Here is an 18,445-nt window from a genome sequence, read left to right as displayed (position 1 = left end):
GGAGACAATACACATTCCATTGTTACTCTTTCTTCTCAGTCACGACACAGAGTAAAGATGTCTGAAAGTGGCAACTGATTATAAATGTATTTTTGTTGAATTCACGAGAAACCAGTTGCTTTCTTTTTTAGGACAAACAGAGCCAATATTCTTGTCAAAGCTCACAAACCCCATTAAAGGAGAAAGAGGAACATCCATCTGCATCAGCCTTAGTTTCGTAAATCTTGAAGCTTAAAAGGAAGAGGAAAGCTAAGGCTTTGAAGAGCACCACCATAGCTGAAACTGGGATGAAGCTTTGAGTAAGCTTTAAGGAGCTCTTTTTCCTTTTTTTTTTTTTTTTTTTTTTTTTGATCAAAGCTTTTTTTCCTTCTGAATTGAATTGATAGGATTCGTGATTGTATAACGTGTGATGAAAGGAAAAGCAGATGGAAGAAATTAAATAAATATAATTTAAAGTCATCTTCTTCTTCTTGGAGAGGAACCTTGTTGTTTCCCTCTCTCTCTCTCTCTCGGTGGTTTGCTGAGCTGAGTAATGTAAAAATTTAATTAAATGTGTACCCCCAGCCCTAGTACGTTTATCTCCTCTCTTCCGTAGCCCCATGTTCTAGAATGTGACATTTAGGCCCACGCCTCTATTTAATAAATGAATTTAAACGATACTATTATCTAATTGATCGGTGATGATATATTAACAAATTGCCAAATCGTACAACTAGACAATAAAAAGAGAGATAAAGATGTTCATTTTAGTCATTTTATTTTACTTACATTTCTGTATGACTAACTTCTTTTCTGTGGACAAATCTATATAACTTACTTAATACCACACTAATCACATGAGAAGCATTTCGGTATGCATGCATGTGCATGGGATATATGTTCCATTGTCATATGGATGCTCAGCTGCTCACAATTGGCGTTTGGTATAATAAATATCATTTTTATTGTTCGAAATGGCCAGCGTACGTGAATAGCTTGCTTGATTTACGTCTATGCTCTCCGGAGGCACCGTTGAACTACGGATATCTTAATACCGATTTTATATCGACCGCTTCAACTAACTAATCCTGATTATGTCTAAGTCTAATCACATATACAATGTGTAATAAAGATTTACAAATAAAGTTTGCCACTCTGAGTGTGAAAGGAATAAGGAATGTGAAATGTGAAATTTGTTGTACATCTATGTTATTAGTTTTCAAGTACAAAAAAAAACAGCATTTAAATTTGACAGCAATGAAAATTCGAAATAATGTTGATTCGAGTCACATCATGGCATTAACTTTTTTTTTTTGTCAAACCATCGTGGCATTAACTTCTTCTTCTTTTTTTTTTGTAAGGCAACTAAGAGCAAATCCATCGGTGTATTTAAAAGGGAAGTTCTATCGAAAAGAGGAAAAAAAATAAATGAAAAATGACAAAAAAGAAGAGAACCGGTGTGTAACATCCTGAGTTGTGATATGTGAAAAGGCTTAAGAGAATTAATTTAGCTACCTATGTCACCAAAGTTGACTTACCTTTTCCGGAGCACATCCTGAAAGAACTCCAGAGTTAAGCGTGCTTGAGCTAGAGTAGTGGAAGGATGAGTGACCTATCGGGAAGTGATTCGCGATAGCGTGCGAGTGAGGCCAAAGCACGGGAAAAGGTCGGGTGGTGATTGCAGGGTCAGTAAACAATGATTTCGAGCCTTGGAAAAATTAACGGACCGACAGTCGGACAAGATGGGGTCCACGGGCCGAGAGAGCGGGCGTGGGTGGCCCATTAGCTGTGGGCGGTCGGGGCGTTACAAGTGGTATCAGAGCTGGTTAGCCATCTCAGTTCTGACTTGAGAGGCGTCTTGAGACCTGTCGTGGGCCGCAACGAGGACGTTGCGTTCTTTGAGAGGGGGTGAATTGTAACATCCCGAGTTGTGATATGTGAAAAGGCTTAAGAGAATTGATTTGACTACCTATGTCACCAAAGTTGATTTACCTTTTTTGGAGCACATTCTGAAAGAACTCCAGAGTTAAGCGTGCTTGAGCTGGAGTAGTGGAAGGATGGGTGACCTATCGGGAAGTGATTCGCGATAACGTGCGAGTGAGGCCAAAGCACGAGAAAAGGTCGGGTGGTGATTGCAGGGTTAGTAAACAATGATTTCGAGTCTTGGAAAAATTAACGGACCGACAGTCGGACAGGATGGGGCCCACGGGTCGAGAGAGCGGGCGTGGATGGTCCATTAGCTGTGGGCGGTCGGGGCGTTACACGGTGTTTAATGTAGGATTTTTAGATATGTTAAGCCCCCTATGTGTCACACTGGTACTGGACCTCCCATTTATCACTCTCTCCTCTCTCCTTCAAAAATCATTTGTTTCTCTTCCTCTTCCTCTCTCGATCTTCGTCGGGGGATTTGATCTGAAAACCACTTGATTCTGATCTCGATTTTCGTTGGTGTTACGATTGTTACAAAGGCGAAAGAGCCTGCTTGTTTCTCCTCCGTGATTCCTGGGTGGTTCTCCGAGATGAGTCCCAAGTGGCCATGTCGGTTTCCTCCTTCGTGTTTGATTGTAAAAGGATTTGCAATCATCAATCTCTCTGTTTTAATAAGTAAGATTGTAAAAGGATTTGCAATCATCAATCTCCGTGATTCCTGTAGAAATGTCGTCGTTTGCTCTCTCATTTAAACGGCCCGTTTTAAAAACTCAGACCAAGTGATCGGGAACTAATCAGAAGAGCAACAATAACGAGAGCTGCACTGATGAAGAATCAAGAAGAAGCTCGTCTCCTCGAATGCTTACCTATCCATCTCCATCACCAACCTCTCTCGATACATATGACCTTTACTCACCAACCCTTTTCTTTTGTCTTTCAAAATGATCGATTTGCTTGCAGCTATAATTGATTACACCTTTATGTGTTGATTTCAGTTTGATTCATTCATGAAAATATTGTAAAGGTGTGAACTTTTATTGATTAGCACTCTGGTTCTAGTGTCAAACCTTAGACAGTGTGTACTGTAGTTGCAGCAAGTTCTTTGAGTGAGAGATCTCTCTGTTTTAGAATTTGCAATCATCAATCTCTCTGTTTTAATAAGTATGTTTGGTTTGGTTTCTTTCTTTAGTCTGCGACATATGGGAAAGTGTTGGTTCTGGATGGAGTCATCCAGCTTACGGAGAGGGACGAATGCGTCTATCAGGAAATGATCACTCATCTTCCTTTGTGTTCTATCCCTAACCCAAAGAGGGTAAACCAATCAAAGACTTTTGCTTTGTTTTATCTCTGAAGGAGTGTAAGTAGTTAAGGTTTATCAAAGAACATTGCTTTATGAAAGGTTATTTAGTAGTAAGCTCACGTTTTTCTTCTCCGGTTTAGTAGGATGACTTAATCATTACTTGTTGAGAAATAGAAGAACGAACCTACCTTCAAATTTACATTTCTTGCTTCTAACTTTGGTAAATGGCATTTTCTTCTAATAATATTGAAGACATGATTCGACCAAATCTTTGATCAACAATTCAAAGCAAGTTGATTTGGTTGAGAACATATGGCAAAAATTTGGTATAAATCAAGATTACAACTAATCGGTTTTTTCTCGTTTATGCATTTCTTTCATGTTTGTTTAAAATTTCTAATTATAAATTTTTATTTGTATTTTTCATATGTTTTTATGTCATATTTGTTTAAATGTTATGAAATCCAATAATTTATAAGTTTTGTAATATTTAAATTTAATAACTTAATTTCTAAAAAAAAAGTTTTAAGAACCTCATAGGAATTCTCCCATTGGACTTTTACAAAACTAATTACATTAATAGGGGTTCTAAACTTCATAAAGTACACAATTAACTATTAAATTAATTTTTAGAACCCATAACCAATGGAGGTGGTCTAACGCTATACGACATTAATGGAGTACTATTTTAGTATTTTTTTGCTTATAATAGTAGTAGTATTTTTCTACAGTATGTTTTAAGAGCATGTTTCGTGTTTACAATGCTGATACTCATTAAATCTGATAATGCTATTAATACTACAAAGACAATAACTACTCACTAGTAGCTAGTGGTGTTAAAATAGCCAACAACCACAATTATCCTTCTATATATATTTAAATAAAAAGCACCGCCTCAACCTTTGTATCTTCTTCTTCTTCTCCATCCATCACCTAATTTCTTATAAACATCCTTTGTTTTCACATTCCTCTTTTATTCCTTCTCTTCTTCCTCGTTTATATCAACGGTGATCAAATACAATCGATGAGTAATTTGCTGTTTATGGAGATAGAGAAACCGGGACACGTGTCGTAAACGAAAAGTAGTGGAGGAGCATTAAGTATAGCCAATAAACGAGCTACTGAGCTGTTTGAGGTGCTTCATCTCTGCAACAGAGAGAGAGCAATAACTCTGTTCTCGATTTGACCCACAACAACACATTCAAGACACAAAGATCCAAGAGCCCTCCCACATGGCCTTATAATTCATACACATCTTCTTTTTGTTAAACGATCGCTCTCTCTTTTCAAAAAAAGAAGAAGAAACTTTCTTTGTTGTCTGTCACTGAAGAAGAAGAAAGATGAAGGAATCAAGATTTGTCTTCACTTTGGCTGTCATAGTCCTCTGTGTCTCACTAGTTTCTTCTGGTAATCAATCATATTCTCTTTAACTCTCTTTAGTATGTTCTTGTTTCTTTAGAGGATCAATTAAATAACAGTTCACGTGGAGAAATGGCAGAGATGGAGTTGGGTTTGGAGGATTACAATATTCCAGTAGATCCAACTCCAACAACAAAACATTCGGTTAGAGGAGGTCCTATTGAGCACGGAAGCCCTCTCAATCCTTATATTCCCAAGCTTCCTCCTCCTCCTCCTCCTCCACAACCTCAAGACGCTCATTGAATGCCTAATCTTTTCTCTGTAATCCACTTGAAGAAAAGAAAAAGAATGCCTAATCTTTTCTCTGTAATGTTGATTTTCATGATCTACGTACTGTTTCTTAGAACTTCCCACGGCTTTTTACTGGTTTGGTTTTAATTTCTCTGCTTCAGACAGAACCACATTGTAATAACTTTAATATTTTCTACTCGCTATGTTAATTAGTTCTGCATTGGTCATCTAATGTAATTGGTGTTTGAAATGACAATGTATCCAGAGTCTATCCAAAGCCATAATGTCTTAAATAATATTTTTAAAATGTTGGCTTAATTATTATTCGTGGACCTAAGACTCATTTATATTATTAATAGGCCTGAATTCTAGAGGGCATGGTCTTTTACGTGACCAACTAAACCAACCAAACATGTCAAGTCCATGAACGGCGACGAACATCAACCTCTTGGCTGACAAGGCTTGCTTACTATTGGTAAGTTGAAAAAAAAAACATTTTTAACCTTTAAAGAGAGAGAAGTGAGGGGTGTGTCGTGAAGGCGGTGGTCTCAAAGCTTAGCCGCACTACAACACGATGATACTTACTTATCAGCTTAAAGCTTTTTTTTTTGGTCAACTTCATTTTATTCCCAAGGACCAAGGATACAATAAAAGAGTACACCACTTACTACATACTATATTACAATCTCGTTTGATCTCAATGAGAACAACTGTTAGGATTTAGTAAGTTAAAAATTTCAGGACTTGCTAGATTTTTCGTTCCATAGCTCTAAACTTCTCTAAAGTTGCTAATGAGATTGATCAAACAAAGACTGAGACCAATGTGGATGACGCGGAGGCCGGAAGTATGGTCTCTTAACCGGAGATTCTGGAGAGGGAATAGGTTTCTTAACTTCCTTTTAACATGTATGGTCTCTGCATTTGCAATCTCACGGTACTTCCACTTTAACTTGCCTTAACAACAATGCGGAAACAAGGTTAACCTCTGTGTTTTTTTTTTCTTTTGCCTTATATGAATTTGATTCCTGTTTTAGATTTTTGCACAAGTGTAATCATATCAAGCCATTGAATATACAAAAACATAAAGATTCATAACTGAGTTAGATTACAAAATATTTTTTTTTTAAATATCACACAAAATTTGAGTGGGTTACATGTTTTTGTATTTAACGATTTCTGAATATACGTATATATTATTATTTTTCACAAATTCTAATAAGACTCGAGGGCAGAACCATGTCTAAGAGCTTCTTTAGCTTCAGCTTCCATGTCGAGCTTGAAGAGACAAGCAGCTTGTAAGTAAAGAGGGATTGGCCATTCAGGTGAAGCTACTTGCGCTTGCATCGCGTCGCTTAAAGCCTCACTGAACATTTCAGTCATAAGGTAACATAGACATCGTCTTGCCAAAACTGTTGGTGAGACTGTAGGAGCTCCATACATGAACTGCAGACAAATATAAAGAATGAATCAAAGTCAACAATGGTGTGTTCATGTTTCCTGATGATTCCATGTTTTGTATGACTTAAAGAGTTCCGGAGTGTTTCAAATATAGACTGCACTCTTCAAACCCATTGGTTTTTAACTTTTCAAAGTGAAATAACATAATGTCACCTATATATTTAGATTAGGCCCTTAATAGTTCTAATAAGAGAGACTGAGAAGGAGGATGTATAGATTTTTCTTCTTCTTTTTAGTTTACCTCTGTATAGAATTCAATGCCGGTATCATAATCTTTAGCACGAAAAGCTGCATCTCCATGATTCTTGTGGTCCATATTCTCTTGCATTTCTCCCGTCCACATTTGGAATGAGAACTGGCAAATGTATAAGTATATTCATGTGATATCAGCAACGATCATTTTGCTTTGGGATATCAATAATCATTAACGTACCTCGTTTGAGATCACATCATCGTCTGCTCCATACCCGAGTTTCTCGAGTAGTTCGTGCATGGTGCAAAGGTCTGCTCTCAAACACGCATCTCCAAAAGGAGTTAACTTCAGTGGCTCTGTAGCATGTTTAGTCTTTTTGTTTGAAGAAGACTGTCAATTAATATTTTGAGTTATTAAGTCAAATATTTGATTAAGTATGCATAGAAGGGAGTACTCTTGAATAATAGGGACACTTACAGGCATGAGTCTTTTGACACTGGTTGGCCATAACTCAGCTCGTCTCTGAAGTCTAGAAAGAGTTGACATGAGAAACCTTATACTTGGCCTCTCCTCGGGTTCAGTCTTCAAACATCGAGAAGCTATGTGCATTAGTTCTGTCCTGTCTTCATCAGAGAACTGACCATCCAATGCTGAATCCACTAGCACCAAATAGTTTTTGGTTTGGAACAAATCAAGCGCCTGCACACGCAGTAGTAACTTACATAAGAAATGTGATACTAATTAAGCAGTTTAAAACAGTTTTTTTGTTTGAATTAATTTAACATTCTTTCAAAAAAAAATAAAAAAAATTAAGCAGTCTAAAATGTTAAAAATTAATGCAAACTATTCGGCCATTTTAATCATACATGGTTTGGAGGAATATGTCTGCCGCTCATGAGATCTAACAACAAGGTCCCAAAGCTATATGTGACGCTCTCCGGTATCAAAGTACCTGAAAAAACAAGTTATTGTAGAGTTTCTATGATATTAAAGCTATATTTTCTTGTTGATCCAAATATCAAAAAGGTTGTTTTAAGTACCTAGGCGCAAATATTCGGGTGGAGCAAATGCTACGTTGGTACTATGATTCTTCCCTTCATGGCTATTCTTCATGAGACCAAAGCAAGAAAGTTTAGGATTGCCCACCTGTGTCATCAAGCAATTTTTCATTAAAAAAAAGAAGATTTTCTTGGTTTTTTTTCCTTCCAAATCAAGAAAGAAGAAATAATGAAAGAGGGTACCTTATCAAAGAGTATCCTATAGGGATTAAGATCATGGTATAAGTTAATGCCTTTGTCATTACAATACTCCAAGGCTTTTGCGGTATGAAGCGCAACTTTTAACCTTGTTTGCCATTTCATCGGTCTCTTCTCCCCTGAAACATTAATTTACAATTTTTATTAAGCTTACCATCTTTCTTGTGTGGCAAGTTAAAACATGATCATCATAATCCACCAAAGAGAAAAAGGAGAGAGAGATAGAGAGTACAGTGAAAGAGATGCTTAGATAAAGTGGAATTAGGCATAAACTCAGCAACAAGAAGTCTCTCGCTGTCATCAGAACAATAACCGATCAGATTAGCCATATGCTCACTCCTCAATCTCCCAACAGCTTCTGCTTCCTTCTGATTTTTCCACCAAAAGAAATATCCAATCTTTGGTTAATCAAAATGATGAAAAGATTATGAACAAGAAAGGAAAAAAGACGAACGATGAATTGGAAAGGATCAGGCCATGAAAGTCTTTGAAACCGTTTGACGGCGATCCGACGACCATCGCCGAGTTTGCCCTTGTACACTGTGTTTGGTACCCACTCATTGTGCTCCGACACTATGTTTCCGGGGGAGAATCCGTCGGTGGCGATTCTCAGCTGCTCGAAGCTGAACTCCCGGAATATCAGCGGGTATTGTCCTCCGTCGTCGCCGTCGTCATCGTCTTGACTATCGACGACGGTTGATGTAATCGACGGTGGAGGTTTTAGCCGCAAAGACTTGAAGCAAATGCATCCCATCGCCGCCGGTCAAAACTTGGTTGAGACTTGAGAGACACTTCCCGCCTCCAAAAAAATATTATATTTTTTCCTTTCTTTGTTCTAAACAAATTCAAACTATCAATATTTACTTTTATAAAGGAAAGAAAAATACTTTTAAATTCTAATAAAGGGAAAATGTCAAAATTCTAATAAGAAACATATCTGGTGGCAAGTTAATTGTGTTATGACTCATGCTCTCTTAACTGGCAATATATATTTGCATGGATTTTTTTTTTTTTTTGAATTATCAAGTTAACAGAAAGCGTAGGAATAAAGCGTTGGTATTTTCCAGGTTAATTAGTTTAGTATTACTGGCAATATATATTTGCATCTGTTTAAGTTATTTTCAGTACTATTATTATAGTATAATAGTAGTTAATGGGACGCTCGTTTCAGGAAATAGTTAAAGAAGCATTTTGGAAGTACAGGTGGTATTTTTCATTTCTTTTTTTGAAAAGGACAGAGCATGAATCAATAATGCATGTGAACTCGTCACATTGACTGTGAAGTATCGACCGGAAACCATGACAATATGGCATACTCTCTCTCTCGTTGTCCAAAGAAAGAAAGAAAGAAAGAAAGACCAGAGCCATTATACACTCTCTCTCTCTCTCTCTCTCTGTCCCCGAGTTTGTGGGGGGGTATTTAGGCTCTACCAACAGGAGACAGAGGCGGAGCAAACGGAGAGGAAGTTTTTGCGGTAGTCTTTGACACCGTTTCCTCCTCGGAGGCACACGTTACAACCGTCACGCACACAAAAAACGCTTGTAGATGCGAAAGAAACGAACCAAACTCCACCCTATACATCCCTGTCTTGAGCTCTGTCATCCCCAAAACCGGACCAGTGTTTTTATCACTTTCTTCCTGCTCAATGTAAATAAACCAGAGATGATTTTTTTTTAATCTCTGAAATAGATTTTCATATATAAAAGAAAAGGGACTATCTTCATTCTATTCTATTTATGATTATATACTTTACCTGATCGAAAAGTGTGAAGGTTTGGTCAAAATCATGGAGGAGTGTATTGTTGGAGAGGACATGGAGTTTACATCCCACATCCCAGCCACCGCAGTCGCAACACCCTCCCGATCTCCACCTTCTAATCAACGTCGTCGGTTCTCCTTTCTCCGGGATACTGTGAACGCCACCTGGAATTATCACTGTCGTTTCTCCTTTCTTGATCACCACGGCTGCAACCTCTTTCCTCCCTTTTACTTGCTCCTCTGTTTCATCAACGAGCACTGATTCTCTCATCACACAAGAGATGTTTTCCGGTTTATGCTCTGTTATATCTGAGTTGCATAACCGCATTTCACCGATGACATTGTAGACGAACCTGTCTTGTTGTTGTTGTTTGTCTTTGTGTCCATGGATCAACCAGCTTCCGCTTTTTTTCTTTTTGACTTCATTAACTGAGTAGAATGTGCAGTACTTAACAGAATCTTCGTCTTTGAACGATGAATCAGAGCTTTTCATTGTAGCCCCTAGGATGCTCCTGCTCTTGTTGTTGAGGTTGTCATCATCGACCACAAATTGAAATAGAGGGATGCCGTTTCTGATCGTTAGCTGTAAAAGAGCTCGTGTTCTCGACTGCTTCTTCTTTTCATCTTGATTGGAAGAAGTTGAGACTTTGGGTTTCATCAGTAAAGGGTCAAGAAGTCTTCTAAGAGGGCTAACCCGAGATCCACCACCGTGAGTGTTGTGCTTCTCCTCCTCCGTATTGCTTGACTGATGAGATGGACAAGCTAAACCATCAAATCTCATAGAATCAGTAGCTGATGAATCTTCTCTGAAGGTGAAACTTCTGCTGAGACGACCGAAGCTGAAACTAAAACGCTTGCTTGGTGAAGTATTATCATGTCTGATCTTGTCTTGTTGATCAAATATCCTCGAAGAAGCAGTCTTTGAGTGCCTTGTTGTCCCACTAGAAGGAGAAAGATCAACACCACCGAGAAGAGGCAGCAACATGATATCTTCAGAATCTCTGCCAAAGTGGAAAGAGAGTGGACAGGAACGAGGAGGAAGTCGAGATGTCAACTGTAAAGAGCTAGAGTCGAGAAGCTCACTTGCTGCTACTTTAGAAGCGTTATGATCCAGTGGGGGTGGTTGACTAGAAAGGGTGCTTCGTCTTGATCGCAGGAGAACAACGGTCTTGTCCTCTCTATTTAACTTGTCAACAACACATTGTTTCCGGCTTTCTTTAGCTTCTTCTTGTGCTCTCTTCTCAGTCTCCTTTGTGCCTAGCGATCCCCAAGAGTTTCCCATCGTTGACAATAGACCTGATGAAGAAGGCGATCTTCTGCTCTTATTTACTCTTTCTTCATCTCTGGCAGAGGACTTATTATAGCTGCAGGTTGGCATTTCCTGCTTATTTGGTGAATCCCTAGAAGAAGAAGCAAACTCCGAGTTGCATCTAACTCCGAGTTGAAGATCCCGGGAAGCTTTCACTTTTTTACGGAGATTGGAACCAGCATGCACTTGGTGGTCACCAATCTTACACCTGTGAATGCGATGAGAGGAGGCATTGGGAAGTGTTGCTAAAGTAGTAGTAGTAGTAGAAGACACTCTTCTCTCACATTTCTGCTTCCATTTCTCAAGACGAGACCAGTCCAAGACTCCAACATTCAAAACATTGCTTTCTTCTTCTCCTCCTTGGAGATAGGGCGGCAACTTTGACATGTATTTCACAACCTCATCACATTCCTTTCGATGATCTCCCATCTGATGTCTTTTGGCTCTGTTTAAGAAAGCCTCTGAGATCGCTTCTTGTACCCATTTCTTCTACACATATAAAATAAAATAAAATAGAAACTTTTTGCTCACTTGACTCAATTCAAAAGCAAAAGGTAATGGAGGAAGCATTTCAGGGAGGGAAGTTGAGAGAAAGGGAACATACCAACACATTAATCTATTTAACTCCACCCCAGCTTTTCACCATTTTCATCTATATCAAACTCCTGCTGTTATCTTCGGGGAAGAAGAACATAGAAAAATATCTCTGAAAAGCCAAAAAAAAAAAAAAGAAAGGGAACAAACAAACAACGTTAAGTAGAAGCAATACCAACACGCTGCAGAATTCAAGATTACGTAGCTCAATTAAACGAAATTCGATAAAAGTTTTTGATCAAGAGAGAGAGAGAAGAAGAAGGGATCGACGAAAGTTGCAGAGAATCTCTCTCTCGCCTCGCCGCTTGAGAGTAAGAGAGTGATGATGGCTTCTTGAGGGGATCGCACGGTCCAGATTAAATTCTATTGAGGAGTTAATACGATCGTGTGGTCTGTAATCCTGTTTGTGGGGCCCATTAGAAGACTTCCGTTTTGTTTCTTTCGCATCCCCAAGCAGAATTAGAGCGAAAGCGGGACGGGTCCCACTCCTTTGCTGACGTCAGACGCACAAGTTGCTTTTCTTTTCCTTTTTCACCCCCCCCTTTTAATTCCCTTTCTTTATTATTTGTCCGTTACTGCTTTACACCATGATTAACCTGAACTTTTAAGACGAAGTTTTTAGTTTCGGCTAAAAACCATTTTTTCGCTTTTAACTAATAAAAATTAAGAATAATTTTTTAAATAAAAAATATAAGAATCGGTTTTTAACCAAAAAGTGTAAAGAAAAAAAACAAAACAAGAATTCGGGTTAATATGCTCTTTCAATCTTCTCATTATTAACTTATCCGATCTATTATTTACAATTCACTCTGTTTTTTAGTTAAAATAATCTTTTTCGTATTAGGCTAACTAAGAGTCATGAATATACATTACGGTATCATAATTCCAGACTATGTTATTAAGCTTCACTTTCCTATGAGCTTTATTATGTACTCTAGTTTTAGCTAAATTAATGTTTAATTTAACTTTTCTTTCTATTTTTGCACATGTATCCCAACATGATCAAATCATATTCAACATTATCATATCAAGTCATGTTTTCTGCACGAGGAGCCTATATTTTTATTTTTTTGACTAAAGACCAGTGATCATCTCAATAAAGCAAAAATGACTCCACTTCACCCCTTTTTTCTTCTTCTTTTCTCCTAATTTCATGATAGCTTGTAAACTTTAACTCGTATAAATAGCATATGTAATGTTTGACTACGAATAAGTTGTCCCACCATTCGCATATCCAATATATGTTCTAACCATCTCCATTGTCGGAATACCAAATTTAACACCATCCCACCAAATTTGGTGTATAATGCGAATAATGTTATACCAAATTAGTATAACACTATTTATCACACCAAATCTTTAAAATATATATTTTATTATATTTCTTTTAATAATATAATTCAATTACTATTAAATTTGTAATTAAACATGAATATATTGTACTATTTATATTTTAAATTTAATTTCACATAATTAAAATATTAATTTTTTTGTTCAAAATAAATTATTAAATGACCATTATTATTTATCACTTACAAATAATAAAAATATAAATAATAATCTAAATGTGATATAATAATTATTTATCAATCACAAACAATAAAAATTTACAAAAATTAAAACTGAAATATCAAACAATATATAATATTTTTGGTGTCATTGTTAGAGATGACCAAAAAGTTTTGACACCAAAACACCAAATTTGGTATCATTGTTGGAGATTAACAATTAATAAGGTCCACGATCACAAATAATACATATTTGGATTAACTAGATCCCATCTTAAAATGCTAGAGAAAACTATTGATATACTTTTAATCAATAGACAAATTTAGATCCTTTCTGGTCCACGTTCAATTTCTATTAACATCACGTACACAATGTTATAAACTATAATTAAAGTTTTTTCTTTTGAACTTTGACTATAATTAAAGTTAAGATCATGAACTGTTTCCTTGTAATATGATTAATGTATTTGGAAAAATTATCATAAAGTTTTTGTTGTTTTTATTCATCTCTTATAATTTTTCCAAATACATTAATCATATTACAGGGAAACATTTCATCAAGTTCTCCAGGTATTTTTTTGCAGAATAGAATGTAGTCTGGGTTAAAATCTATAATATTTTTTTCTTAAAACGGGCAAGAAATATATAACTGGTTGCCTTGTACCCTAGAAACAAGTGTATTACAATTGGCACGTCAACAAGTTTTCTTTGAGTATGTATTATTGTACTAATGAATCTCCTGGCAACAACCCCTTGATTAGCTGCATATAAGTACATAGATGTATCGTGGACCAGTTGTTCTTATAAGAAACAGTGGTTTTAGCGGTTTTGATTGGTCACACCATGGACCATTTGGTCTTATAAGAACTAGTGGTTTCAAATGTTTTTCTAGGCCACATCATGGTCCAGTTCACATGTTTTAGAGGCTTTGTTCGTACGTGTGTATTAGATATATTTGATACGTATGTGTGCACACTTCAGTATACACCGTACGTTCTAGTGTACACTGCTGTGTACGCTACGGTGTGCACTTCAGTGGATGCTACGGTGTACATTCCAGTGTTCTACTATAGTTTATACCGTAGACTCTAGTGTACACTACGTTGTACACCTTGGTGTACACTATGACCTACAACGTGGTGTACGTTCAAGGTACACTGCAATGTACGCTCAAGGTACACTGCAGTGTACACTTCTACATTTGTGTTAATGTATGCTAAACTTTCTTTCATGGTACATGAGCATCATTTTTATTTTTTTTTATCAATTAACTGCATATACTCTTTAAATCAATGGAATAACCGCAGTAAAATCGTTATTATCTTGAGAAACAGAGACAACAAAGGTTCCAAACATATTTGACCATCATTATATGTTTGTGTAGGATGCAATTATGCATTAAAACAGTATTTTCATATTTTTGAATTTTTCTCAAAATCTATGTGTTAATACCCTTACGAAAATATTGAATTTTTCGGTAAATGCTATATATACTGAAGCCTATTATTTTAAGTGCTGTTTTAAAATTTCTAGTCATATTCTACATTTTTACTAATGTATGCTAAACTCTCTTTTATGGTACATGGGCATCGTTCTAATTTTTAATCAATTAATTTAATAAAACTGCATATTCTTTCTAAATTAGTTGACTAACCACTATAAAATCATTATTCTCTTGAGAAAAGGAGACGATAAAGGTTTCAAACCTCATTGACCATCATCATATGTTATTTCAGGATTCAACTATATGTTAAAACAATATTGTCATATTTTTTGAATTTTTCTCAAAATCTATGTGTTAACCCCTACGAAAATATTGAGTTTTTCGGTAAATGCTCTATATATTGAAGCTTATAATCTTTAGATTTGATTTAAAATTTATAACCACATTATACATTTGTATTAATGTATACTAAACTCATTATCATGGTACATGGACATAGTTATAATTTTTTATCAGTTAATTTAGTAAACTGCATATACTCCCTAAATCAGTGGACTAACCACTATAAAATTGATATTTCCTAGAGAAACGGCGACAACAAAGGTTCAAAACTTCTTTCAACATCATCATATGTTATTGAAGGATGTAATTATGTATTAAAACAGTATAGTCATATTTTTTGAATTTTTCTCAAAATCTATGTGTAAACCCCTACGAAAATATTGAGTTTTTCGGTAAATGTTCTATATATTGAAGCCTATAATCTTTAGAGTTATTTTAAAATTTCTAACCACATTCTACATTTGTGTTAATGTATGCTAAACTCTCTTTCATGGTACATGGGCAACGTTCTTATTTTTTATTAATTAATTTAGTAAAACTACATATACTCCTTAAATCAATGGCATAGCCAGAGTAAAATATTGAGAAACGGAGAAAACAAAAGTTTCAAACCTATTTGGCCATCATTATATGTTTGCATAAGATGCAACTATGCATTAAAAAAATATTGTCATATTTTTGAATTTTTCTCAAAATGGATGTGTCCCCTACGAAAATATTGATTTTTTCGGTAAATGCTATATATACTGAAGCCTTTAGTGCTGTTTTAAAATTTCTAGCCATATTCTTCATTTTTACTAATATATGATAAACTTCATTTCATGGTACATGGGCATCGTTCTAATTTTTAATCAATTAATATAGCAAAACTGCATATACTTTCTAAACTAGTTGACTAGCCACTATAAAATTGATATTCTCTTGAGAAACGGAGACAACAAAGGTTCCAAACCTCTTTTAAAATCATCATATGTTATTGCAGGATCAACTATGTATTAAAACAATATTGTCATATTTTTTGAATTTTTCTCAAAATCTATGTGTTAACCCCTACGAAAATATTGAGTTTTTCGGTAAATGATCGATATATTGAAGCCTATAATCTTTAGATTTGTTTTAAAATTTATAACCACATTGACATTTGTATCAATGTATGCTAAACTCCTTTTCATGGTACATGGACATCGTTATATTTTTTTATCAATTAATTTAGTAAAACTGCATATACTTTCTAAATTAGTGGACTAACCACTATAAAATCGCTATTCTCTTGAGAAATTAACACAACAAAGGTTCCAAACTTCTTTGACCATCATCATATGTTATTGCAGGATTCAACTATGTGTTAAAGCAATATTGTCATATTTTTTTTATTTTTTTTCAAAATCTATGTGTTAACAACCCCTACGAAAATATTGAGTTTTTCGGTAAATCCTCTATATATTAAAGATAATAATCTTTAGATTTGTTTTAAAATTTATAACCACATTATACATTTTTATTAATGTATACTAAACTCATTTTCATGGTACATGGACATCGTTCTAATTTTTCATCAATTAATTTAGTAAACTGCATATACTCCCTAAATAAGTGGACTAACCACTATAAAATTGATATTCTCTAGAGAAATGGAGACAACAAAGGTTCCAAACTTCTTTCAACATCATCATAAGTTATTGAAGGATGCAACTATGTATTATAACAATATTGTCATATTTTTTGAACTTTTCTCAAAATCTATGTGTTAACCTTACGAAAATATTGGATTTTTCGGTAAATGCTCTATATACTTAAGCCTATAATCTTTAGTGTTGTTTTAAAATTTCTAACCAATTTCTTCATTTGTGTTAATGTATGATAAACTCTCTTTCATGGTACATGGGCATTGTTCTTATTTTTTATCAATTAATTTAGTGAAACTGCATATACTCCTTAAATCAAAGGAATAACCACAGTAAAATCGTTATTATCTTGAATAACGGAGACAACAAAGGTTCCAAACATATTTGAACATCATTATATGTTTGTGTAAGATGCAACTATGCATTAAAACAGTATTTTCATATTTTTGAATTTTTCTCAAAATCTATGTGTTAACCCCTACGAAAATATTGAATTTTTCAGTAAATGCTAATACACTGAAGCATATTATTTTTAGTGCTGTTTTAAAACTTCTAGCCATATTCTTCATTTTTACTAATATATGCTAAACTCCATTTTATGGTACATGGGCATCGTTCTAATTTTTAATCAATTAATTTAGTAAAACTGCATATACTTTTTAAACTAGTTGGCTAACCATTATAAAATCGCTATTCTCTTGAGAAACGGAGACAAAAAAGGTTTCAAACCTCTTTAACCATCATCATATGTTATTTCAGGATTCAACTATGTGTTAAAACATTATTGTCATATTTTTTTGATTTTTCTCAAAATCTATGGGTTAACCCCTACGAAAATATTGAGTTTTTCGGTAAATGCTCTATATATTGAAACTTATAATCTTTAGATTTGTTTTAAAATTTATAAGCACATTATACATTTGTATCAATGTATACTAAACTCATAAAAACATTATTGTCATATTTTTGAATTTTACTCAAAATCTATGTGTTAACCCCTACGAAAATATTGAATTATTCGGTAAATGCTATATATATATATATACTGAAGCCTATTATTTTTAGTGCAATTTTAAAATTTCTAGCCATATTCTTCATTTTTACTAATGTATGCTAAACTTCATTTTATGGTACATGAGCATCGTTCTAATTTTTAATCAATTAATTTAGTAAAACTGCATATACTTTTTAAACTAGTTGACTAACCACTATAAAATCTCTATTCTCTTGAAAAACGGAGACAACAAAGGTTCCAAACCTCTTTGACCATCATCATATGTTATTGCAGGATTCAACTATGTATTAAAAATGTATTGTCATATTTTTAAAAAATTTCTCAAAATCTATGTGTTAACCCCCTACGAAAATATTGAAATTTTCGGTAAATTATCTATATATTGAAGCCTATAATATTTTGATTTTTAAAAAAAATTATAACCACATTAACATTTGTATCAATGTATGCTAAACTCCTTTTCACGGTACATGAACATCGTTATATTTTTTATCAGTTAATTTAGTAAAACTGCATATACTTTCTAAATTAGTGGACTAACCATTATAAAATCGATATTTTTTTGAGAAATGGACACAACAAAGGTTCCAAACTTCTTTGACCATCATCATATGTTTTTGCAGGATTCAACTATATGTTAAAACAATATAGTCATACTTTTTAAATTTATTTCAAAATCTATCTGTTAACCCCAACAAAAATATTGAGTTTTTCGGTAAATGCTCTATATATTGAAGATATTAATATTTAGATTTTTTTTAAAATTTATCACCACATTATACATTTGTATTAATGTATACTAAACTCATTTTCAGGGTACATGGACATCGTTTTAATTTGTTATTAATTAATTTAGTAAACTGCATATACTCCCTAAATTAGTGTACTAACCAATATAAAATTGATATTCCCTAGAGAAACGGACACAACAAAGGTTCAAAACTTCTTTCAACATCATCATATGTTATTGAAAGATGCAACAATGTATTAAAACAGTGTTATCATATGCCCTTACGAAAATATTGAGTTTTTCGGTAAATGATCGATATATTGAAGCCTATAATCTTTAGATTTGTTTTAAAAT

General features: G+C 34.5%; 1 protein-coding gene, 1 long non-coding RNA gene and 1 pseudogene across 3 annotated transcripts; 1 reads left to right on the top strand and 2 right to left on the bottom strand.

Annotated features, from left to right (window-relative positions):
- The first annotated feature begins 1,881 nt into the window (after nucleotides 1-1,881).
- Nucleotides 1,882-5,078, top strand: LOC106370705. The gene is made up of 2 exons (XR_001274358.3): nucleotides 1,882-4,615; nucleotides 4,707-5,078. It is a non-coding gene; the product is annotated as an uncharacterized LOC106370705 (long non-coding RNA).
- LOC106370706 lies at nucleotides 4,616-8,798 on the bottom strand (annotated as a pseudogene).
- Nucleotides 8,799-8,954: 156 nt separating this feature from the next.
- Nucleotides 8,955-11,702, bottom strand: LOC106370001. 2 transcript variants are annotated; one of them, XM_048768426.1, is made up of 3 exons: nucleotides 11,438-11,702; nucleotides 9,520-11,319; nucleotides 8,955-9,404 (listed from the first exon to the last, which is right to left on the bottom strand). In XM_048768426.1, exons 2-3 carry the CDS (start codon nucleotides 11,260-11,262, stop codon nucleotides 9,186-9,188), a joined length of 1,962 nt encoding a protein of 653 aa, XP_048624383.1. In that variant the 5' UTR covers nucleotides 11,263-11,319; nucleotides 11,438-11,702; the 3' UTR covers nucleotides 8,955-9,185. The 2 variants fall into 2 exon arrangements, with proteins under 2 accessions (XP_048624383.1, XP_048624382.1); XM_048768425.1 differs by having other exon boundaries at nucleotides 9,520-11,322; nucleotides 11,438-11,700.
- Between the last annotated feature and the right edge of the window lie 6,743 nt (nucleotides 11,703-18,445).

Source organism: Brassica napus, chromosome C9 (genome assembly GCF_020379485.1).
Source record: "Brassica napus cultivar Da-Ae chromosome C9, Da-Ae, whole genome shotgun sequence".
In the NCBI taxonomy this organism is placed as follows: Eukaryota; Viridiplantae; Streptophyta; class Magnoliopsida; order Brassicales; family Brassicaceae; genus Brassica; species Brassica napus.
This window is presented reverse-complemented; position numbering and strand designations above follow the sequence as displayed.

Bases quoted from the DNA above. Each gene is read 5' to 3' on its own strand.
- LOC106370001 (XM_048768426.1), bottom strand. From the start codon at position 11,262: ATGGGAGATCATCGAAAGGAATGTGATGAGGTTGTGAAATACATGTCA. The intron at 9,405-9,519 runs GTAAAGTATATA...TACATTGAGCAG, and splicing joins CCTTCACACTTTTCGATCAG to GAAGAAAGTGATAAAAACAC.